The following is a 24,632-nucleotide window of genomic DNA, read 5'->3' on the forward strand; positions in this document are numbered from 1 at the left end:
TAGTATGAAGTGGGAGATAAAGTTGTCTTTAATTCTTTAGCCAAGTGTTGTGTTCCATAGGATTTTACCATCTTCTTTTGTAGCGAATGTCCTGGAAACGCTGCGAGGTGATGGAAATGTGTTAATAGCAGTGGATACTGCAGGCCGGGTTTTGGAGCTTGCTCAGCTCCTTGATCAGATTTGGAGAACTAAAGACGCAGGCTTGGGTGTTTACTCACTGGCACTCCTAAATAATGTCAGTTATAACGTGGTGGAGTTTTCTAAGTCCCAGGTTTGTCTTCATGTTATCATTTGCTATAAACAAGTTTGCTACAGTGATTGGGCTTATGGAGTATGGTATCTTAGTTCAGATTTTTTTTTCTACTGGAGAGACCGATAATGATAGTAATAATAATAATAATAACAATGGTAACTAAACATTAGCCATGTACTGTCTCATGTACTTTATATGTATTATTTCATGTAATCTGTATGTACCCTATGAAGTGGTTAGATTGGGCAAGTTGCTTTTCTTCCTAATGTCTCAGTTTGTAAATGGGAACAAAAATAGAACCTACTCACAGGATAAAATGTTAGAATGTGTTGTTCACTTTGTTTTGAGTAAGGCAGCTATCCCTAGGGGTAGCAATCATTTAGAATGTATACACTGCCTTCTTAAAAGATTTAAGGTGACTTCTAAGTGAAATGTGTAAAACTGGATTTATTGGGATGGGAACTTGAGTGGGCGAACTGACAGAGAGAAGCCGAGAAGGTACGTGTCAGAACGGCACAAAGGTAAGGAGCTAGGTGGGGAAGGACTAAAGCGGGTGCAGCCTGGATTCCTTGACTGTTGCATAATACACTGGGGTGTCCTTGTGCTGTTTTCTAATTATTGTCATCTTTTCTCCTCATATTAGGTAGAATGGATGAGTGACAAATTGATGAGATGTTTTGAAGACAAAAGAAATAATCCATTTCAGTTTCGCCATCTTTCTTTATGCCATGGTCTTTCTGACTTGGCGCGAGTTCCTAGCCCCAAAGTTGTGCTTGCCAGCCAGCCCGACTTGGAGTGTGGATTCTCAAGGGATCTCTTTATTCAGTGGTGTCAGGACCCTAAGAACTCAATCATTCTAACTTACAGAACCACTCCTGGCACCTTAGCGCGTTTCCTAATTGACAATCCTTCTGAAAAAGTTACAGAAATAGAGGTAAGCACTTGTACGCAGACTTTATCCTGAGATTATTTTGGGGATACATTACTTAACAGAGTAAATTAAACCTGAACTTGTTTTGAACTTTTATTGGGAAACAGTAGGGAGCCTCCAAGGAACAGATTTCAGAGCAGCTTTACCAGGAATTTTCATCCTTGACCTTCTCCGTGGTACCTCCGGGTGCCATCCAGAGGCCCTGTATGCACACTGTATTCCCAGTCTTCCCTTGGAGGATTCTGTATGAGCTCTTTGCCTAGTTGAAATCTGTCTGCCAGCAGCCCGCGCGATTAGGTGCCCTTCTTCCCTTTTCACGTCCGATGTCCTTTGGGGTGCAGTGGGAGGGGTGACCTTGGGCATTGCAGCTTCCTTGCTGTTTCCCTTCCTTTGCAGTTCACGATGTCAAACTTGACCAGGTGCTAAGCTCTCCCTTTTTCTTTTTTAAAGATTTTATTTGTTTATTTGAGAGGTAGACTTACAGAGGGAGAGACAGAGAAAAAGGTCTTCCATCGGTGGTTCACTCCTCAAATGGCTGCAACAGCCAGAACTGGGCTGATCTGAAGCTAGGAGCCTCTTCCAGGTCTCCCACAAGGGTGCAGGGGCCCAAGCACTTGGTCCATCTTGTACTGCTTTCCCAGGCCATAGCAGGGAGCTGGATGGGAAGTGGAGCAGCTGAGACTTGAACCAGCGTCCTTAAGGGATGCTGGCACTGCTTCCCACTGCGTCACAGCACCAGTATTCCTCCCTCCCTCCCTCCCTCCCTCCTTTCCTTCCTTCTTTCTTCTTTCTTTTTTTAAACAGCAATCAGGGTTTATTATTGATGATTAAAGAGAGGTTGGGATAGTGGAAACCCTTCTGAGTGAAGGGTTTGCCACCTGTCTAAGGGACCACAGTTGGGGATGTATTTGACTCCATAGTTGTCAGGGAACAACCACTCTCAGCCACCCTGTCTTCAAATTCATCCACATTAAACTTGGTAAAGCCCCACTTCTTTGAGATTGTGGATCTGAGGACATGGACAGAACTGTTGAGTCAGAATGCCTGGGGCAGGAGTAGAAGAACGAAGAGGCCGCAGCACTGTTTGCCTTCTGGTGGCCAGGAAACATGAACTTGGCCCTGCCCAGGGCCTCAACCACATGTTGCTTGTTCTGCAGCTTGGTGCGGATGGACGTGATGACTGGGCCGTGTGAACTCTAGTCACTGTGCCTCGGGGCTTTCCAGAAGCACCGCACATACCTGTCTGCATCCTAGATTAGGGACAGCGCAGGATCAGGCAGGAATGTCCACTGAGAGGGCTGTGTTCAAGGTCCCTCAGAGCAGCCTAAACAAGCAGTAGGCTGCACACGCTGCCAAGGAGCCTGCTGTTTGCAGCCACTGCACACCAGGCCCCCTTCAAGTTGTTTGTCTGGTTTTTTCTTAAGATTTATTCATTTGAAAGAGTTATGGAGAGAGAGGGAGAGACAGAGAGAGAAAGATCTCTATCTGCTGGTTCACGTCCCAGATGGCTGCAGCAGCCAGCGCTGCAGCAGGTGGAAGCCAGGAGCTTCATCCAGGTCTCCCACGTGGGTGCAGGGGGCCAAACACGTGGACCATCTTCCGCTGCTTTCCCAGGCCAACAGCAGGGACCTGGATCAGAAGTGGAGCAGCTGGGAGCACCCACATGGGTAGCCAGCATTGTAGGCAACAGCTAACACCACAACGCCAGCCCCCACATCTTGTTTCTTAATCTTTCTTTCTGCTGCACCGTAGGCATGCATTCCCACTACCATGCTGTCCACACCTGTTGTCCTTCCCTGACCCTTGTTAGGATTGAACAGTCTCCAGACCTCTGGCCAGGCGTCCCGTTCTGATCTCATGGCTGACTTTCTCTGTTACCCCCGGGCCAGAAGTCTTTGATGCCGTCATGACTTTGAGTTCATGATCCTCACTTTTTACTGTCCAGCATTCTTCTGGCTTATAGTCAGTAACATTATAATTATCATCCTAAGTGTAACTTTGCAAACATCTTTAGCCTTCTTTCTATTTATTATACTGACCCAGCAAAGCATTTGTTTATCTGTGCCTGTATCAAGCAGCTTTATGTTACTGGAGTAACAGAGTGGACAGGTTTCCTTCACATTCATGGCCTGGCATCTCGGCACTAGCACTCAACATTCTGTAGGCTGTTCCCTTCCTCATCCTCCAGTACACAATTTCATACTTCTTCTTCTTTTTTTTTTTTTAAGATTTATTTATTTATTTAAAGAGTTACACAGAGAGAGGAGAGGCCTTCCATCCTCTGGTTCACTCCTCAATTGGCCACAATGGCTGGAGCTGTGCCGATCCAAATCCCAGAGCCAGGAACCAGGAGCTTCCACCAGGTCTTCCCACGTGGGTGCAGGAGCCCAAGGACTTGGGCCGTCTTCTACATCTTTCCCAGGCCACAGCAGAGAGCTGGATGGAAGTGGAGCAGCCGAGACTTGAACTGGTGCCCATATGGGATGCCGGCACTGCAGGGGCAGCTTTACCCACTGTGCCACAGCACCAGCCCCAATTTCACAGCTTCTTTCTCCTCACATTATGTTCCGCTCACTCCCAGCCCTCATCTGTGGCACATGACCATGTCTCAAACTTAGCTGAGCAACAGAAGTAGTCAGACAGGAATTTCCGTATCTTTCCATCTCCAAGTATCCTAACCTGGCTCTTCTGCGTTTGCTTCCATCTCTCTCTCCTGTGCCAGGAGCAAGGCAGTTAGCCAGGGGATGCATGTACTCAGTGACCCATCACATCTGTCCATTTTCCATCATTAATTTTAAAGTGCACTGCAGTTGGTCCGGAATGGAATGGTTAGTCGCTGCCAGAGCCGTACACAGTTTTAATGAGTACTTTCTCTTCATTTTGTCTTGGTGGCAGCCATGTTCAGGAATAGTTAGTTTGTTAAGAGCTGAGTGGTAAGGATGTATTTGAGGAATGTAACTAATGTAATACTGGGGTTGGCGCTGTGGCTTAGCGAGTTGAAGCCCTGCCCTGCAGTGCTGGCATCCCATATGGGCACCGGTTCAGGTCCCGGCTGCCCCACTTCTGATCCAGCTCTCTGCTATGGCCTGGGATAGCAGTGGAAGATGGCCCAAGTCCTTGGGCCCCTGCACCCACGTGGGAGACCCAGAAGAAACTCCTGGCTCCTGGCTTCACATTAACTCAGTTCCAGCCATTGTGGTCATTTGAGGAGTGAACCAGTTGATGGAGGACCTCTCTCTCTCTTTCTTCATCTCTACCTCTCTAAACTGTCTTTCAAATAAGTAAAAATAAAATAAAATAAAAAGGAAAGCATAATACTAGTAACCAACATCTGTAATGTATTTACTATAAATAACAGAATTGTTGAGCAAGGATTCAGAGCAAGCATACCAAAGTATTGCAAAAAAAAAAAAAAAAAAAAAAAAAAAAAGCCAGTGTGACCTGAGAATGTCTTTGTCAAGGCAGTAAAAGTCATTAATATTACCTAAAACTTTTTATTAAAAATACTTTTTAAAGATCCGTTTATTTATTTGAAAGGCAGAGTTACAAAGAGAGGGAGAGAGAGAGAGAGATCTTCCATTCGTTGGCTCACTCTCCAAATGGCTGCAACAGCCAGGGCTGGGCCAGGCCAAAGCTAGGAACAAGGAACTTCATCTGGGTCTTTCGTGTGGGTGCAGGGGTCTAACCACCTGGGCTGGCCATCTTCCACTGGTTTGCTAGGTGCATTAGCAGTGAACAAGTGCAGAAGTGGAACAGCCATGACTCAAACCGGCATTCATAGAGGATGCCAGCATCGCAGGCTTAACCCAGTATGCCACGAGGTTGGCCCCTTTATAAGTAATTTGAGAAGATGGAAAGTATGCATGAAGCGCTTATGTTGTGTGGTAAAGTACAATGACTGGCTCCAATTAGAACACTGGTAGAGTTGTTGGAATAGTAAGTTGGATAGCTACTTTTTTCTTGGAACACCATTTCTACTTGAAATAATGACATGGTTATACAGACTTGGCTGTTTGGTAGACATTTCCTGAAAATTAATAAATTGAACCTGTCACTCTTAAGGAAAATGGTTGACAACATTTGTTGCATAAACCTCATAAAATTTTAATGTTCAAGTGAAAATTAGAATTTTGGGAAATCTATACCCATCACTAAAATTGACAGCTTAAATGACTTCTGATGAGATTGGAGGTGATATCTGCAGATGTGATTTTTTTACATACCGTCAACATTTGTAAGTTCTGTCTAACCTGATGAACAAGTATTTTCCAAACAACCGACGCACAATGTTCTATAATAATGCATAATAAATGTAAAAATAATATAACCACACAAGTTAACATTAATATATTTTTACAAAAAATATTTCCCCAAACAAAAAATAGTGGGAGGTGTGGTATTATGTTTTGCAAATCTCTAATATTTAACTCAATGGAATAGATTCTCACATCTGCTTCTGCATTTAGTCTCCTGCAACATGCTGTTTTGGTTAAAATATATGAGGAAAATCCAGCCCCACACACTGTATTCCAGGGCAGAGAAAAATACTTAAGTAATCTTTCCATAGATATTCTTCTTTGATACTATATTAAGACTCAAAATTAAGTGTTTTTTTAAAGATTTATTTTATTTATTTGAAAGACATAGTTACAGAGATAAAGAAATCTTATCTGCTGGCTCCCTCCCCATCTGGCTGCAATGGCCAGGGCTGGGCCAGACCAAAGGCAGGAGCCAAGAGCTTCTTCCCTGTCTCTAACGTGGGTGCAGGGGCTGCTTTTCCCAGGCGCATTAACAGAGAGCTGGATCGGAAGTGGAGTGTCTGGGACTCAAACCGGCGCCCGTAGGGGATGCTAGGATTGCAGGTGGTGGCTTTACCTTCTTCAGCACAACACTGGCCCCCAAAAGTTAATTTCTTAAAAGTTGATTATAGGGGCTGGCGCTGTGGCTCACTTGGTTAATCCTCCGCCTGCGGTGCCAGCATCCCATGTGGGCGCTGGGTTCTAGTCCCGGTTGCTCCTCTTCCAGTCCAGCTCTCTGCTGTGGCCTGGGAAGGCAGTGGAGGATGGCCCAGGTGCTTGGGCCCTGCACCCACATGGGAGACCAGGAGGAAGCACCTGGCTCCTGGCTTCGGATCAGTGCAGCATGCCGGCCGTGGCGACCATTTGGGCGTGAACCAATGGAAGGAAGACCTTTCTCTCTGTCTCTCTCACTGTCTAACTCTGCCCGTCAAATTAAAAAAAAAAAAAAGTTGATTATAATCTGGACTTGAAAGCTATACCAATACATTATTTGTATTCTGTTATATTAAAATTCATTGAGGGGCTGGCACTGTGGCATAGTAGGTAGGGTAGGGGCGCCAGCATCCTCTATGGACACCAGTTCATGTCCTGGCTACTCCTCTTCTGATCCAGCTCTTTGCTAATGGTTTGGGAAAAGCAGTGGAAGATGGCCCAAGTACTTGAGCCCCTACCCCAATGTGGGAAACCCAGAAGAAGCTCCTGGCTTCAGATCTGCCTACCGCCAGCCATTGCAGCCATTTGGGAAGTGAACCAGCAGAAGAAAGACATCTCTCTGGGGCTGGCACTGTGGCACCTGCAGTACTGGCATCCCTTATGGGCACCAGTTCGAGTCCCGGCTGCTCCACTTCCTATGCAGCTCTCTGCTATGGCCTGGGAAAGCAGTAGAAGATGGCCCAAGTCTTGGGCCCCTGAACCCACAAGGGGGACCTGAAGAAGCTCCGGGCTCCTGGCTTTGGATTGGCACACCTTCAGCCATGCAGCCAGTTGGGGGGTGAACTGGCAGGATGGAAGACCTCTCTCTCTCTACCTTTCTGTAACTCAGCCTTTCAAATTATTAAATAAATCTTTAAAAAAGAAAGAAAGAAAGACCTCTAACTGTAACTCTGCCTCTCTAATAAGTAAAATCTTAAAAAAATTCATTGAAACATCTTGTCATTTGAAATTTTTTTTTAAGATTTATTTATTTGAGAGAGTTATAGAAAGAGAGGGAGAGGCAGAGAGAAAAGCTTGCATCCTCTGGTCCACTTCTTAGATGACTGCAACAGCCAGGACTTGGCCGGGCCAAAGCCAGAAGCTGGCAGCTTCATCTGGGTCTGCGCATGGGTGGAAGGAGCCCAAACACTTGGCCCGTCTTCTGCTGCTTTTCCCAGGCCGTCAGCCGGGAGCTAGATTGGAAGTAGAGCAGTCCAAACACGAACCAACGCCCATATGCAATGCTGCTGTTGTAGTTGGTGGGTTTACCCACTATGCCCCAGCGCTGGCTCCACATTTTTGTTTTTAAATGTTAACAAATTGCCTTCTGCTAATTTTCCAAGGCAGTGGATAAAACTATCCTTTTCCCATATAGCAATTAGCGTTTCTGATTTGTACATTTTAAGAGATGTGTTTCATTTTTTGTATTTTGCATTTTTAAAAAATCATTAGCGGCATAGTAGGTAAAGCCACCACCTAAAGTGCTGGCATCCCATATGGGCACTGGTTCAAGTCCCTGCTATTCCCCTTCTGATCCCACTCTCTGTTATGACCTGGGATAGTAATAGAAGAGAGCCCAAGTGCTTGGGCTCCTGCACCCATGTGGGAGACCTGGAAGAAGCTCCTGGCTTCTGGCTTTTGGACTGGCTCAGCCCTGGCTGTTGCAGCCATTTGGGGAGTGAACCAGAGGATGGAAGACACACTCTCTCTCTCTCTCTTTTTCTTTCTCTCTCTGTCTCTTCTTCCCTCTCTGTAACTCTTTCAAATAAATAAATCTTTAAAAAAATCATTAGTAAAAGTATATATCTTTTTATGGTTATTGGTTATTTTCCTTTTTTGTAAATTGCACTTCTCTATTTTTTCCCTTTTGATATGTTGATCATCCATTTCTTAACTAATTTGGAAGAGCTCATAGGAAAAACCAACTTCTGATGGTCATAGTACTGCAAATATTTTTCTTCATTTGTTTTAATTTCACAAGACTTGGAATGTCAATGGGAGATTTTATTTTTTCATGTTGCCACATTTATTATCTTTCCCATTATGGCTTTGGGTTTTACGTCATGTAACCTCACCTACTACAACTTGTAAAAATAATTATCTGTACCTCCTTCTCCTGATTGATTGGTGTTTTTCAAACAGTTTTATGAAAGTTAAAACCATCCAGGGTATGTGAAGCTCAGTTTTAGCACTAATCTAAATAAGATCTGTAATTGCATGTAGTGGAAACGTGATCAATTTCCGAGGGGATTTTGTTTGAAGATAACAAATCTGTGTGGAGACGTGATGTGTCTCATACTCCACGCCGTAATCCCTCCGTGTCTGCTGCTCTCTGCAGTTGCGGAAACGCGTGAAGCTTGAAGGGAAAGAACTTGAAGAATACTTGGAGAAAGAGAAACTAAAGAAGGAAGCTGCTAAAAAGCTTGAGCAATCCAAAGAGTGAGTTATCGCCAAATGACGAGTGTATGTAACCTGCCGTGGGCGCACTTCTGACTTAAATCCTCAGTGGAAGACACTTGGGTATTCTTAGGACCTACATTACTTTTGTTACATTTTGCAAATGGCTAGAATACCAAGTCCTTTCAGTATTAATATTAATATTTTACTACCTGGGAGTTCGTGTTTTACAAAATATCAGTCTGATAATATTGAATGTGTTACAAGAGGAGCTACTGTTGAGTAGTGACGTCGTAAATCTGACCTCGATGTCTCTTTGGGACTCCGCGATCCCCCTAGGGCGGACATAGACTCCAGTGACGAGAGTGACGTGGAGGAGGACATCGACCAGCCGTCGGCTCACAAGATGAAGCACGACCTGATGATGAAGGGGGAGGGCAGTCGGAAAGGAAGTTTCTTCAAACAGGCAAAGAAGTCCTACCCCATGTTCCCTGCTCCCGAGGAGAGAATTAAGTGGGATGAGTATGGCGAAATTATCAAGTACGTGAGCACAGCCGGCTTTTCTTTCTCACCGATGAAGTGCTGGCTGTGGTGTCCTTGCAGCTTTGCGACTCTGCTCTTTCTGGTTACTGTGTGCTCTGTCGATTTCTGAGTACCATGGCTTGAAACCTAGAGAAGCCTTCTGGTTTGAAATGTAAAAGTAGAAAGGTTGTAGAACATCTGGAGAGTCAATATTAAGGGGAAACTGGTGGTTTTATTACTTAGTTGTGTGAAAGGTTTAAAAAGATGACCGAGACCTCTCCTCCCACTCTCCCCCCACTCTTCGTGACTTAACAAAGAGCAACAAGGGGCGTGGCCGGGAGGAAGACCCAGGGTTAGAGGGGACTTTTGGTGGTTGGTGATCGCAGTCAGTCTGGGAAACAGGTCATGGGTCCCCTATGACACGCGTGTTTTAGTTACAAGAGAAATACGCAGCACGTGTGGAACTATGGGAAGTTTACAGAATCTACACCCACCGTTAGAAAAACAACTGAAATCGCGTGTTCTGGTTCCTCATTTGAAAACCACCCTGCTGTGTAAAACCTTCAGCGTTCCTCTTGCTTCCCCAGCGTCACACGTCACAGCATAATGGCAGTGATTTCTCACTCTGGCTTCTCGCTTGCGTTTCTCTGTCCATCATGGTCCTCGCTGTTGGTTCCAGCCCCCTCCGTTTCCTGCTGCTTGTTTTCCTTCGTGCCATGCCTTTGCCCAAGTTTTTCCTTCGGCCCTGTCCAACCTTCCCGTCCCAGGCTTCCAGGCAGCTGAATCTGGCCTTGCAAACCCCTAAACACAGTCAGGTCCCTCTCTGTACTTCCGTTGTATTTCCAGATTGCTACGTCAGCATAGAGTGGACACAGGTTACTCTTGGGTTTAATTAGAAAAATTCCACTGTCTGCTTGGCCCTTTGAGACCACGCTGTACAGCCCAACAACTTGGGCAGCGTTGGTGAGTGTGCTTGTCGTGAGTGTATTTGAAACATGGGGATAAGAATGCGGTGAGGTTGTATTTTTAAGCACTTGGCATGGTAGCTGGTAAGTGTACGAGGTTGCTGCTGTTACTGACATGAGAATGACAGCTGGAGACCCTGGACTTCAGGGGCTGAGAAGCTGCCTTAGCCATCTGGGTGCTGGGGTCCCGGAGAGGAGTCTGAGCAGATCTGGGAGTGGGACGTGGACACTTCACAGCACGGCAGTGTTTAACGCTTCTTTTCAAAGTTGGGATCAGAACTCTCTCTGATACTGGAAGTGGGAGTGGGAAGTTAGCTCTGCTAACTGTGCACTGAAATAAGGATGAAGGGTCAGGAGGGGCCGGTGACGCGGCAGTCAGCCTGCTCGCGGTCGTGCAGGTGAAGTCATCTGCTTTCTCTGGGTGGGACGGAAATCAGTGGGGGTCTTATGGACATCAAAGGAATCGAGTTCTTAAGTAGTGAGATTTGGCAGAGGAAGCCATAGGAATCGAGAAGAGGAATTGTTGAGATGAACGCGGGGCCAGTGTGCGCAGTTCCGTGAGAGCCACTCGGGTCCCCAGTGACCTGGGGGAGCCTTTCATTAGTGCGCAGGCTGTATGCCGAGGAGCACTCTTTCAGGCTACGCAGAACGCAGGCCACACAATCATCTGATCACTGATGTTATGAAACTGCTTTGGCTTTGGATCAAATGCATACTTAAATCTTGAAATACATGAAGAGTCTTGAAAATTATGCCACCTACTAGTTAGTTAGAAATATTATGTAATATTAGCTTGCTTTTTTACTACTTCTAATTAGAGACTTATTATTTAGACCAGAGGATTTCTTAGTGCCAGAACTTCAAGCTACTGAGGAAGAGAAAAGCAAATTAGAATCTGGTCTGACAAATGGAGACGAACCCATGGATCAGGACTTGTCTGATGTTCCTACTAAGTGTATTTCCACAACAGAGTCCATTGAAATAAAGTGAGTACTTCTGGGGTATTTTGAAAACAAATTACAAGAAAACATTGCAAGCACTTGAGTTATATAATTTATATTGTTTGAAAAGTAAAATTTTTGATTCTCTCATAGTAAATTTGTGCTTTTAAAACCCAATTTCTATTTTGTGAAATATGGTAGTATTTTCTCTTTGTTGATGATATTTGAATGTGAGAGTAATTAAATTGGTGGTTGAAGGGGTTAAACATTAAATTATGTACTAAAATGAAGAAATATTATTTCTGGCCTTTTTTGTAAGTCTGGTGGCAAGTGAAAGTAGTGTAACTCAAAGGTTTTTTTTTTTTTAAATTATTATTTGAAAGAGTTACAGAGAGAGGTAGAGACACATAGAGAGAGAGAGAGATCTTCCATCCACTGGTTCACTCCCTAAATGGCCACATCGGTGGGAGCTGAGCCAATCCAGAGCCAGGAGCTTCTTCCAGGTCTCCCACGTGGGTGTAGGGGCCCAAGGACTTGGGCCATGCTCTGCTGCTTTCCCAGGCTACAGCAGAGAGCTGGATCGAAGTTAGAGCAGCTGGGACTTGAACTGGTGCCCAAATGGGATGCCAGTGCTGCAAGCCAGGGCTTTAGCCTGCTGTGCCACAGCGCTGACTCCTCAAAGTTTTAATCTGTGTGAGTACCTGCTTGTTTCAAAAAATATACTCATTGACTCAAACTTGTCTAGTGCCCTAATGTCTAAAAAATAACATTGTAATCTGAAGTAGTTAAGAAATCTTTCTGACCCTTTCTTTTTAGTACTGTTAATGACACCAGTGAATGATCACTTTTTTAAGATTTATTTTACTTATTTGAAAGGCAGAGTTACAGAGAAAGATCTTCCATCCACTGGTTCACTCCCCAAGTGGCCACAGCGGCCGGGGCTGGACCAGGCCAGAGCCAGGAGCTAGGAGCTTTTTCCCAGATCTGCCATGTGGGTGCATTTGAACCATCCTCTGCTGCCTTCCCAGGCCATTAGCAGGGAGCTGGACTGGAAGTGGAGCAGCGGGGACTTGAACCAGTGCCCATATGGGATGCCTGCATCGCAGGGAGTGGCTTTACCTGCTACACCACAAACACGCCTGCCCAGGGAGTGTTTCTTGAAGTCTCAGCACAATGAGTTTATTTTTCCGATATTGTTGTTTACATATATTCTTGGGTATAGCCAAGATCTAACTAATACATATTAACAAAACATGCATGCATTTCTTAAATCTTCTTTTTATTTATTATATGCATTTCCTGATGACAAAAGCCATTAAAAGCACAGTTTTAGAACTAGTCTGTCAGAAAAGTCACCGTGTCTGATTACAGAGCCAGAGTCACCTACATAGACTACGAAGGCCGCTCTGACGGGGATTCCATCAAGAAAATCATTAACCAGATGAAGCCCCGGCAGCTCATCATCGTCCATGGGCCCCCGGAGGCCAGCCAGGACCTGGCCGAGTGCTGCCGCGCGTTTGGCGGGAAGGACATCAAAGTGTACATGCCGAAGCTCCATGAAACCGTGGATGCCACCAGTGAGACACACATCTACCAGGTGAGTGTGGCTGAGGGCCAGAATTCAGACGTTTCAGAAAAACCCACAGACAGCAGGGTTCTGCTCCTGACTACGGCAGACGGAGCCAGGCGCAGGAAACGAGAGTAGTCCAGAGAGACGGACTCTTACCCGGCGGTGGGGGATGGTTCCGCTTAAGGCAGCAGTGACGTCCGGATCTAGAAGGGGGCTCTACTTACCAGCGGGAAACAGTATTCTGGGCAGAAGCAGGAGGAAGCAGCGGGCCAGAGTACAGCGGTGGGAGACTGCAGGGAGTGTTCCAGAAGGGGCAGGAGGCCACGGAGCGCCGGAGGGCGAGACTCGCGTGTCTCTCGGAATCGTCTGGGGAGCTCTGGGGGTCGCAGGGACTCCGTGCGCCTGTTATACCACCCACACTGGAGGTGAGGCCTTGGCATTGTCATTTGTGAAAGTAAACCAAACCTGATTCCGAGGTGCAGTCAGGGAAGCAGAGTAGCCCTAAGGTCCTGTTGGATCAGTGCCCATCGCGTGGCATCAGGTGGAAGACCCGCAGGCGTCAGGGAATGATAATAGTGGTTTGTATTTAACTCGTTAACTTGTACTCTGGATTTCTCTTCCCTCTCCTCTTTGCCTGTCCAGGTGAGGTTAAAAGACTCCCTCGTCAGCTCCCTTCAGTTTTGTAAGGCCAAAGACGCGGAGTTGGCCTGGATAGACGGTGTGCTGGACATGAGAGTCTCCAAGGTGGACACGGGAGTTATTTTGGAAGAAGGGGAGCTGAAGGACGACGGAGAGGACGCTGAGATGCAGGTGGACGCCCCTTCCGACTCGAGCGTGATCGCGCAGCAGAAGGCCATGAAGAGCCTGTTCGGGGATGACGAGAAGGAGGCGGGGGAGGAGAGTGAGATCATCCCCACTTTGGAGCCCCTGCCGCCGCACGAGGTAGAGAACAGGCTGCCCTGCCCTTCCTCACTCGCGTGGCGCTGGTGTCGCGGCCTGTGTTTAACCTCTCAGAGTATGTGGCACATGTGGGCCCACTGGGTTTTAGAGAACATTACTCAAGACGTGTGTGTGTGTGTGTGTGTGCGCGCACGCACACGTGTGTGAGTTCTATATGGCAAAGGAATGACGACATTTTACAGGAAACATTTGGTGAGTCTTTAGTATGAACTTTTTTTTTTTTTTAAGATTTATTATTTTGTTTGAAAGTGAGAGAGAGGGAGAGACAGAGAGAGCTTCCACCCACTGGTTCACTGCACAGATGGCCGCAGCGGCCGGCACTGAGTCAGGTCGAAGCCAGGAGCCGGGAGCTTCATCTGGGTCTCCCGTGTGGGAGGGGCCCAAACACTTAGAGCATCCTCCGCTGCTTTCCCAGGCACGTTAGCATGGAGCTGGAGCAGATGTGGAGCAGCCGGGACTTGAACCAGCACCCGTTTAGGATGCTGGCATCGCAGGTGGCGACTTTACTTGCTACATCACAATGCCGGCCCCTAGTATGAACTTGTGAATTACGCAGTCTGCCAGGTGTAGGACTGCCCTTTGCCAGGGTTGTTTCCCAGAGCATCATACTCTGGCACTCCGTTTTGTGTGTTTTCAATTCAGTTCAGATCACTTAGTAAGTATAGCTGTAATCCTCGCCTAGTATTTACCTGTTTTCAAGAGTTATCTATTTAATTAGGGAAGATTCTAGGTACTTAAACTCAGAACGGTATTAAAGCTCCAAGTCCCGCATGCATGACAAGTGATGCCTTTAGCCCTGCTGTAGAATTGAGAGAACAGAGAGCTTCTTTGAGTGCTGCTCTTGAAACTGGGAGGAGGAATTAGAGGGTGTTTTCTTTGTGTGCAGAAGCTAGCGCTCTTCAAAGCCGTTTCAAAGCAGGAGAGTTCGCAAGGACCACTTGCCCTTCTGATTCTGAAAGATGTGGCTTTCGTGGCGTTCCCTCTGAGGGAGGACAGAGCCCACAGAGAATTCGCCTTGCGTGAGCACAAGCTGGGGCCTGGGAGGAGTGCTCGGGTCAGTGCTGCCTGCTGGCACTCCTGGACCCTCAGGCAAGTGGGGGAGTGGAGCCCCTCCCATCACCTCAGTCCTCTGCTGTTGGGAGGCATGACTGATGGCAGTGATTGCAAAACTTTCCCAAAATGGGAAGAGCTTTGTAGTGCTAAATAATGAGGTAGCATCAGATAGCTGCCCGGAATCGATGTACAGTCTCGAAATGATCTGTCAGAGGGCCTCGGGGAGACACAGACTGCTTTTGGCACAACTGTGTGTCTGATGTTTTAGTTGAACTTGCTCCTTCCTCTTTGGCCTTACCCAAGGTTCCAGGACATCAGTCAGTTTTCATGAATGAACCAAGGCTCTCAGACTTCAAGCAAGTCCTTTTACGGGAGGGAATTCAAGCGGAGTTTGTCGGAGGTGTACTTGTTTGCAACAACCAAGTAGCAGTCCGAAGAGTAAGTTTGTTTTTAATTTTGATAAGGGCTGAATTGATCAGGTGCTTCTGATGTTTTCTCATTTTGAATTCCATAATCATCGATGGATACTTTTATAAAACTGAAGATCAGTCATTTATATTTATCATGATGACTTTGAAAAGGCTTATAAAAATGACTTTGAGGTGATACACAATTTTGTGATAATTTTTCTTATTTGATTCCTGGCGTTTCTTCTTTCTCTGTAAAATTCATGACTTGAAGGCCGGCGCCGTGGCTCAATAGGCTAATCCTCCACCTTGCGGCGCCGGCACACCGGGTTCTAGTCCCGGTCGGGGCGCCGGATTCTGTCCCGGTTGCCCCTCTTCCAGACCAGCTCTCTGCTATGGCCAGGGAGTGCAGTGGAGGATGGCCCAAGTGCTTGGGCCCTGCACCCCATGGGAGACCAGGAAAAGCACCTGGATCCTGGCTCCTGCCATCGGATCAGCGCGGTGCGCCGGCTGCAGCGGCGGCCATTGGAGGGTGAACCAACGGCAAAAGGAAGACCTTTCTCTCTCTGTCTCTCTATCTCACTGTCCACTCTGCCTGTCAAAAAAAAAAAAAAAAAAAAAATTCATGACTTGAATACTGTGAATCAGAGCGGCCTGTTTCCTGACCAGTCATGAAGCCAGCCGCTAGGTGTACTTGGATTATTGTGTCTCTGGGTTAATGAATAGGAAATGTACTAAATAACTTTTTTCATAAACTTTGTAGACGGAAACTGGACGCATTGGACTAGAAGGCTGCCTTTGTCAAGACTTCTATAGGATAAGAGACCTTTTGTACGAACAGTACGCCATCGTGTGAAGGACGTGTGCCGAGAAGCGTCTGCCTGGCCTTCCCCAGAGAAAGGCTTCTGTCTACTCCAAGCTGTGGCTGCTTTGTTTTGTGACGTACGGAGAGAATCTGCCAGGAAAACGGAACGCGGATTAAATTTTTTCAAAAATGTAAATAGAGCTCACTTTGTTAATGCTCAGCGGGGCACTCTCCCTTTCGGCTTTCAGAGCGCTGAAGTCCTGGACAGGTCCGAGAACCGAAGGCGACAGCTTCCCGCACACCTCCCTTATCTGGAAGGGTATTTTACTTGAATAAAACAATGCAGCTTAGCCAACCAGTTCATGGCCTTAGAGAAACACGTTTGCATGAATTCTTGCGAACTGTTTCTTGTATCTTCTGGAATGAAAAGTGAGACTTACTTATAAAAGATGTGCTACAGAAAAAGAAAAAGAAAAAAAAAACACCAAAACTGATAAAACAGTTTTTTGAAGCTTAGGCATTTAGAAAACACAGAATCTATGTTACAACTCTGAATTCCGAGATGCAGGCTTTGCACATGGAGTCTCTGTATTTCCGGTCATTTACTCTCACGTGAGGTTGTACACATTTTGTGTAGAAATCAATTTTTACTTCTCCCATTTCTTGTTTCATCAAGATCTTGTCACTCAGTTTGAATTACAACACTCTTGTTTGGCTATGCATATGTAATACATAATTCAAAATACCTGCCTGGTGTGAGACTGCTCAGTGCTCTGTTTCAAGGAAACAAATGTTGCACCTCACTTTTGTAAGGTGGTGGTGTACCTGAACTACGAAGCGTAGATGCTTCCATCTTTGGCTTGCTCTCTCCCAGGGTTACCCGAGTAGCGGCTGGATTTTACACACGTTACTCAGAATAACGCTCATAGTGAGTTGGAAAAGGACTTCCTTTCTGTGTTGCTGACTTTCCTGGTGAACTATAAACCACTGTTTCTCGAGTGAAAACCGAAAACCTGCAGTTTTCACCGAAACCTAAGCAGTGCGAAAACTGGGTCACCCTATTGTCATCTCATGATGCTTTCCTTTGTAGGAAGCAGTTTAATCACGGCAGACTTTCATGCTTATTTCTAAATGACGTAACCCTGCTCTTCACGCTCTGTGTTGTTAGCAGCAGTGACTGGTCTTGCCTAACTTTATGGGGCTGTGTACATCATACCAGCTGGTGTCAGATTAGAATTAATATGTCACTATTTCAAATGCTTAGTGTAGAGTATAATGCTAATGCAGGGTTCCAGCCTTCTGATACAGAAAACCAGATGCACAAAACAATGTTGATGATGAATAGAGAGTATGGTTTCTTTTTAGTGCATTAAAAATTTGTCACTTAAAAAAAACTCTTATTGCTGAATCAGGTGAGCCTATAATACTGTTTATATCCAGGGAGAGAAGCTCTGCATTTGTTTCATGGTTTAAAGCATCTAATCATACATCTCACATCATAATACTGTTCTTCAAAAAGTGTCTCTTGGCTAGCCTTTTTATTGTCCTATGAACAGGTGTTAAATTTTGAAGTACTGCTTGAAGATGACTGTGTTAAATAATGTCATTGAAAGAGCAATACTTTTACCTGTTTCCAATTGGCAAGTTTACTAAAATTTCTAGGACTTGTTTAGCCTCAGTTACTTAGGAAAAATACATAAGTGACTGAGATAAATCAGGAACTCGGAGAAATTTCTAGACCTTTATTAGTTAGAAGAATAAATACAACTTGGACTATTAGCATCTGCAAATAATTTGATTAAAAATAAATTATTATTTGTTGCATCAGGATTATAAATGTCAAATATTGGGGTCATGACCCAGTAGGTGGCCTGAAAGAGAGGAAGTCAATTTTCTGAGGAGAGCCATTTGCCTCTTTTTTTTTTTTTTTTTTTTTTTTTACTTTGAGATACAATTCACATAGTGTACAGTTGGCTGGCATTGGTGTACACAGAGTTGTGCAACCATCGCCGCTGTCTAATGCCAGAACCTCATCATCCCACAGAAAGGAACACCATACCCATCACGACCGTCGCCTCACTGAGAGTCATGGCGATTTATACTTTTTTCTATGAGTCTTAGAGTTTTACCTAAGGGCAGGGTCCAACTTCATTCTTTCGTGTGTGGATACCCAGTTATCCCAGCACCGTTTGTTGTGAGGAGTGCTTCTTCAAGGAATTGTCTTGCCGCCCTTGTTGAGAATTGTTCTCCATAAATGTGCGAGTTTGCTCCTGGGCTCTCGTTCTCCTCATGGATCCGTATCTCTGTCGTAGTACCACACTGTCTTGACTACTTTGTAGTGGTAAAGCCTTTGAAATCAGGAAGTGAGAGTTCCCCAACTGTGTTTTCTCTTGAGCTTGTTTGGGGTCCTTGCATTTCTGCATGAGTTTTACCAATGTCTTCCCAAAAGGCCCATTCACATTTAATAGGAAAAAAAACAAAAAGTTAAGATTTACGACTTAAAATCTTAAAATGTTATGGCTAACAGGGGCTAAAAAACCATCTGGTTCCAGCCACTGACTTTGGCATTGAACGAATGGGCCTGTGAAAGGGAGAGGGTTTGCCTGAGAGCCACGTGGCTGGTTCAGGGCAGGGCTGGGCTGGGACTGAGCCCCGGGGAAGCCAGTGTTGTCTACACTGCTGGCTGTGTGGCTTCCGATCGCTTCACCCAGCACAGTAAGTTCAGTTCATCTAAGAATGATGAGTAGCCACGCTGAGGGTACTCACGGGCTGAGACAGACTGATATCTCATCCCATAGACAGGAGAGGTGGGAGGGGAAAGAGGAGACGTCCCCTGCAGTTGCCTTTGGCTGTAAGGTTCTAGTTTTATCCCAAGGTTACCGTCCTTCCAAATATCAGTTAACTGATATCGCTCAAGACAAAGGATGCCGACAGTGTTAGTGGTTCAGTGATGTGACCGAGAGTCTGTTCCAGGGGTGACGATGGGGTGAGTGGCATTAACGTGGAAATGAAGATGCAGCAGGGCCTTCGGAGATGCCCACTTGGGAATATCGCTCCCCCACCCCCACCTCTTCTTTTGCTTATCGTTTATCTGTTATCTGTTTCAGCTGTGTTTATGGGAAAATACCCAAAATTAAAAAATAAATATGAAAGCCCTGGACTTTGCTGGAAGTGAAGCTATCCAATTTGCTTTTCCTGCTTCTATTTCTCTTCTCTCCCTACCACCACATTTGCACACAGCTCTGTGTGTGTGTGTGTGTGTGTGTGTGTGTGTGTTTTCCGTTGGCGTTTTTCACTCATTGCTAGGGCCCATTTTAATTTAGCTCTTTTGAAGTCAAAATGTGATGCCCAAGGGCAAAATAGAACTTTGAGAGTTTTCACTGGAGTTGAGACCCAAACGCGTGTCCTTTTTTTGTGAAATTGTTAATGGATTCCATGGATCTTTTTCCAGTTTTTGATACTGAGTAAACATCTCAAGCGGATATACAAAGGATTTATGAGGGCTTACTACATTGTTTTCTGAGCTTGTGTTGACTATAATGCTTAATATCCAGTTTATGATATGTATTTTTTTTCTAACACGGGTTTTTTTTTTTTTTTTTTTTTTTTTTTTTTTTTGACAGGCAGAGTGGACAGTGAGAGAGAGAGACAGAGAGAAAGGTCTTCCTTTGCCGTTGGTTCACCCTCCAATGGCCGCCGCTGCAGCCGGCGCACCGCGCTGATCCTGGCAGGAGCCAGGAGCCAGGTGCTTTTCCTGGTCTCCCATGGGGTGCAGGGCCCAAGCACCTGGGCCATCCTCCACTGCACTCCCTGGCCATAGCAGAGAGCTGGCCTGGAAGAGGGGCAACCGGGACAGAATCCGGCGCCCCAACCGGGACTAGAACCCGGTGTGCCGGCGCCGCAAGGTGGAGGATTAGCCTATTGAGCCACGGCGCCGGCTTGGGGTTTTTTTTTAAGTACTAATTGATCATTTAGAAGTAGCAAAGTCCTTCAAAGTTCAAAGCACTGTGGGAAGGGTGCTGTGTTGCCCTTGCTTCAAATATTTTCCGAATTCTATTTTTCTTCAGCTCCTTTTGCCAAGCTTGTTAGAAACGTACATTGTTTTAGAAACAGTTGTAGTCTTGGCTTATCATGGTGTGGTGTTACTACTTGACTGTAAATGTCCAAAAGAAGAAAGTGATTTAGAAGAAAATAAACTTTTCTCTTAGCGTAGTCATTGCCGTCCTAGGCAGTTTCTTCTTATCTTGAAAGGAGCTGTCGGGAGCGGGCATCAGCTTTGTTGTTAGGCTGCCGTGCCTGTGTTGATTCCCAGCCCTGGCTCCGGACTCCGTCAGGGAAGCAGCGGGGTGGGTCCAAGTCGCTGGGTTCCTGCCTCCTCTGTGGGAGGCCTGGATAGAGTTCTCAGCTCCTGGCTGTGGCTCCATCCTGGCCTGGGACCACTGTGGTGTTTGGGGAGTGAACCAGCAGATGGGAATTCTGTCTTGTTCTTTCTGTTTATTTGCCCTTCAAATAAATAAATTGTAAAAAAAAAAAAATTTTTTTAACAAAATGATCTGTTCAATACCAAACTGTGAATAAAAGTCGTGGAATGCATACCAGAACTTAAAAAGGTGCTATGATTTCCAGCTTTGGGGCCATCATGGTGGTATAGCAGATGAAGCTGCCGCCTGCAGTGCTGGCATCCGTACGGGCGCTGGTTTGAGACCCAGCTGCTTTCTTCCAGTCCAGCTCTGCTATGGCCTGGGAAAGCAGTAGAAGATGGCCAAGTCCTTGGGCCCCTGCACCCGCATGGGAGATACAGAGGAAGCTCCTGGCTCCTGGCTTAGGATAGGCACAGCTCCGGCCGTTGCAGCCAATTCAGGAGTGAACCATCAGATGGAAGACCTCTCTCTCTCTCTCTCTCTCTCTCTCTCTCTCTTTGACTTTCAAGTAAAATAAATATTTTTTTAAATTTCAGCTTTATCTACTGGGCATGGCACTTAAGTATCAAAGTGTGTAAATGTCTAGAGGTTGTTTAAGACCTTTCATTTATAAGAGAAAAAGAATTACTATCCCATATGTCTACAATTTACATTCTCAAAGTTTTTTGTTCTCATATATTGTATATGATTCTATCTACCCCTGCAAGATAAGTTTGCAGGGAGAAAAAAGTATATTCACTGAGAATTTGGAATGTTGAACTTCTTAAATTATTAAGCAGAATTTTATATCTGTATTGCTGCCATTAGGAAAAACTTGCACATTCATTTCAATTATTCTTTTGTATACTTTGTACCTAAGGTGATGAAACCATTAAATACAGATTTTTCTAGTAGTACAGAAGCCATTATAATAAATTCCTAATAGCTGAAGGGCTACTTGTATTTGTCTTTTCTTTTTTTAACTTCTTGTGTTGATATAATTTCAATCCTACATAAGTTAGGAGATAGGTAAAAGGCCCTATGTGTCCTGCCCCTAGATCCCACTGTTGTTGATAACTTTGTCATTATCTTCCAATCTACTTATCAAACTTGAGCCATCTCAGAGTAAGTTGCAGTTATGGTGGCCTATTAGTCCTAAACAATTCAGTGTGTATCTCTTATTTTAATGTTTATTTATTTGAGAGACAGCAGGGAGAGAGAGAGCATTCACATCGCTGGTTTTCAGTGGTTTGTTCTCCGAATGCCTACAATGGCCAATGCTGGGCCAGAGCCAGGGGCTGAGATCATAATCCAGGTTTCCCATGTGAGTCGCAAGCACCCAATTACCTGAGCCATCAGCACTGCCCTTTCAGGTTCCATGTTGAGGGGAAGCTGGAGTCAGGAGCTACAGTTAGGAATCAGAACCAAGCACTCCGGGGTGGGACCCAGGCACCTTGGCTGCCAGGCTAAACACCTGCTCCCAGTGTGTGTGTGTTTAGAGTAAGGGCACGTTCCCGCATCACCTCAGGGTTTCCATCAAAATCAGGAGGCCAACACTGATAGAATCCACCATTTAATGCTACAAGCCCTACTTAAATGTCGCCAGTTACTCCAAATGTCCATGTCCTTAGAGTTGTCTCCTGGGGCTGGCGTTGTGGCTCAATGGGTTATGCCACCACCTGCAATGCTGGCATCCCATAGGAGTGCTGATTTGAGTTCTGGCTGCTCCTCTTTGAATGCAGCTCCCTGCTAATGCAACTGGGAAAGCAATGGAAGATGGCCCAAGTGCTTGGGCCCCTATCCCTCAACATGGAAGACCTGGATTGAGTTCCAGGCTTCTGGCTTTGGCTTGATCCAGCCCCTGGCCATTAGGTCCATTTGGGGAGTGAACCAGCAGATGGAATCTCTCTCTCTCTGCCTTTCAAATAATTAAATAAATCTTTAAAAAATCTCTCCTTTTTGTCCAGGGCCCAATCCCGGATGCATATGTTGAGCTGTGCTTTCTGCTTGGTCTCCCTCAGTCTCGAGCAGTTCCCTGGGGTTCCCTTTTCTGTGACCCTGACATTTTTGAAGAGTGCAGACCAGTGAATTTGTAAAATGACTCTCACTTTGGGTTTGTCCAGTGCTTCCTAATGATTCGATTCAGGTTACGAATTTTTGGCAGAAATACCAGAGAAGTGATTCTGGCTTCCTATTTTGTATGGAGAAGCTCATAGTGTCAATTTTTCCCATGACTGGGGAATGCTAATTTTTAACTTGGTTATGATGTCTTCAACATTTCTTCACTGTGAATAAGTATTTTCCCACTTTTTTGGGTACTAATTTAACAATACACAGCATGATATCCGTTGTGAACTGATTACTTATTAATGGGGACTATGCATTTTGTAGGGAGTTGCTTTGAGAGTGTATCAGTACCCTGTTCTTTCTCAGATGTGTGTCTACTGCTTTTAGCATCGTTGGTGACTCGTATCTGAATCATGTATTGCCAGATGGTGATTTTCTGATACCACCATTGCTTCTACCTTGAATTGTCATTCTATGGGATAGCATTTCCCCATTTATTTACTCAGTATTTAAATCGGTTTGGAACATGGATTTCTGTTTTATAATCTGTAAAATATCAGGATTTATTTGGACAGTGCTGTCGTCCCAGTTTTGGCTGGTGAGAACATTTTCTACCTGGCTCCTGTGTCCTTTTGACATCCCCTCATTCTTTGAGTTCTTGACTTCCTGGTACCTTAGAATGTTCCAGGCTCATCTGTTCCTATCCTGCTCCTAGGATCAGCCATTTCTCCAGAGTGCTGGCTCATTTTAACAGAGAGTGGTATTTAGAACCGAGATCTGGGGGCTGGGCTGTGCTCATCGCCACTGTGCTGCCGTTGCTGCTAGGTTGTCAGTGTGCAGATTTGGAAACAGGTGCACGTGTGCTTGGTCCTCATTCAGCCATGTGTACATATTAAAAGCCACAAGGTCACACTGATCGCCAGTTCCATTTCTCCCAGGGGGTTACCTCCCTCCTTCCACATTGGTAACTCCTTGATTCTACATTTAAAAACTGGGCTCTGCTACTCCTTAATGTGTTTGTGTGTGTGTCCCCTCTTCCTGTGATTAACCAGTCTCCTGATCATGGGGCTTTGCCCCTTTGCTCCAGGCTCCCTATACGCTGCGTCTACCAGGGCTGAGTTTCTTCACTTTGCTCATCCCATGGTGGCCCTTGCCAATTGAACCCCATAGTGGGTATCTTTTTAAATGTTTGGTTTTATTCATTTGAAAAGCAGAGAGAGAGAAAGACAGAGAGAGAGAGACAGAGACAGAGATCACTGTTGGCTCACTCCCCAGATGCCCACACAGCCGAGGAGGTTAAAGGTTGGATCCAGCTGAAGCCAGCAGCCAGGAACTCCTCCAGGTCTCCCATCACCTGTTGCCTCCGCGGGAATGCATTAGCAGGAAGCTGGAACTGAGCAGAGCTAGGCCTCCAGCCCATGCACTCTGATCCAGGAGGGAGGCCTCCCAAGTGACGTCTTCCTACCTTGCAGACACTCCTCTCCCCGCTTCAATACTCCTTCAATACTCCTCTCCTCGTTGTATTGAGAGGCAGAAGGAGCTCTCAGCTGGCTCACTCCCCAGGTGCCTGCCTGGAGCTAAAGCCGGCATCTGGGAACTCTGTCCGTTCTCCCCACGTGGGTGGCAGGAACCCAATTACTTGAGCCATGGCTGCTGCCTCCTGAGTTGTGCATTGGCAGGAAGCTGGAGTCAGACATCAGACTGAGGTGCTTTGATGTGGAGTGCACGCCTCTTAACTGCTGGGCTAAATGCTGTTCCCTCCCCCAGCAGTGGGCGTTTTAGGGAGGAAACCTGGGGCTGAGACAGCAATGCCAGAACAACTGCCCCAGTGCCCCTGCAGGCTTCTGCTTGGAATGGTTCTGGACGGTCCGAAGTTCGGTCTTGTTTTGCTAGAATGTTCTCCTCTTTATTTTTGACCCTCTAATTAAACCTGGTACATAATGTTCAAGTAAGGGTCAGAAAAAATAGGGACCCCAGTGCAGGGAACTAGTGGCGGCACGGATGGAAAGCAGGCGCAATAAACCGAGTGTTGAGGGCAGTCACGGGCATGGCCAGTTCTGCACAGGGGCCGTCTCAGTCCAAGATGTTCCTCAGGCCAGAGCGATTAGGCAATCAAAGATCTTAAGTAAGGTGCTGATATCATTTTATAACTGTGCTTGCAGAACACGTCGCCTGTCAGTTCATTGTTCGCCTCATCCGCCCCCTTCACTCTCAAGTTTAAGGAGTGTCAGGTCCAAGTTCACTGTATTGAGTGCTGAGGTGTTCTTTTATTAAACAGTCAGTTCTTCTTCAATCTTAACAGATTGGAGTGGGAGGAATAATATCATGCCCCTGGACAAATGATTCCTGGGTAAGCTCAGGATGGAGTCC

General features: G+C 45.8%; 1 protein-coding gene and 1 non-coding gene across 3 annotated transcripts in view; one reads left to right on the forward strand and one right to left on the reverse strand.

Annotated features, from left to right (window-relative positions):
- Positions 1-18,966, forward strand: part of CPSF2 (cleavage and polyadenylation specific factor 2) — a 33,948-nt gene extending 14,982 nt beyond the window's left edge. For both annotated transcript variants that reach the window (XM_017349356.3, XM_070065545.1), the window contains exons 8-16: positions 84-271; positions 897-1,187; positions 8,514-8,614; positions 8,912-9,112; positions 10,893-11,045; positions 12,372-12,597; positions 13,213-13,512; positions 14,887-15,021; positions 15,754-18,966. In XM_017349356.3, the coding sequence (XP_017204845.1) occupies positions 84-271; positions 897-1,187; positions 8,514-8,614; positions 8,912-9,112; positions 10,893-11,045; positions 12,372-12,597; positions 13,213-13,512; positions 14,887-15,021; positions 15,754-15,846 (1,688 nt within the window). In that variant the 3' untranslated portion in view covers positions 15,847-18,966. The remainder of the gene's footprint in view (positions 1-83; positions 272-896; positions 1,188-8,513; positions 8,615-8,911; positions 9,113-10,892; positions 11,046-12,371; positions 12,598-13,212; positions 13,513-14,886; positions 15,022-15,753) is intronic.
- Positions 2,481-2,614, reverse strand: LOC127484685 (small nucleolar RNA SNORA70). Its single transcript, XR_007911850.1, has one exon. It is a non-coding gene; the product is annotated as a small nucleolar RNA SNORA70 (small nucleolar RNA).
- Positions 18,967-24,632: the final 5,666 nt, after the last annotated feature.

The sequence above is a fragment of the Oryctolagus cuniculus genome, chromosome 20, assembly GCF_964237555.1.
Source record: "Oryctolagus cuniculus chromosome 20, mOryCun1.1, whole genome shotgun sequence".
NCBI classification, from domain to species: domain Eukaryota; kingdom Metazoa; phylum Chordata; class Mammalia; order Lagomorpha; family Leporidae; genus Oryctolagus; species Oryctolagus cuniculus.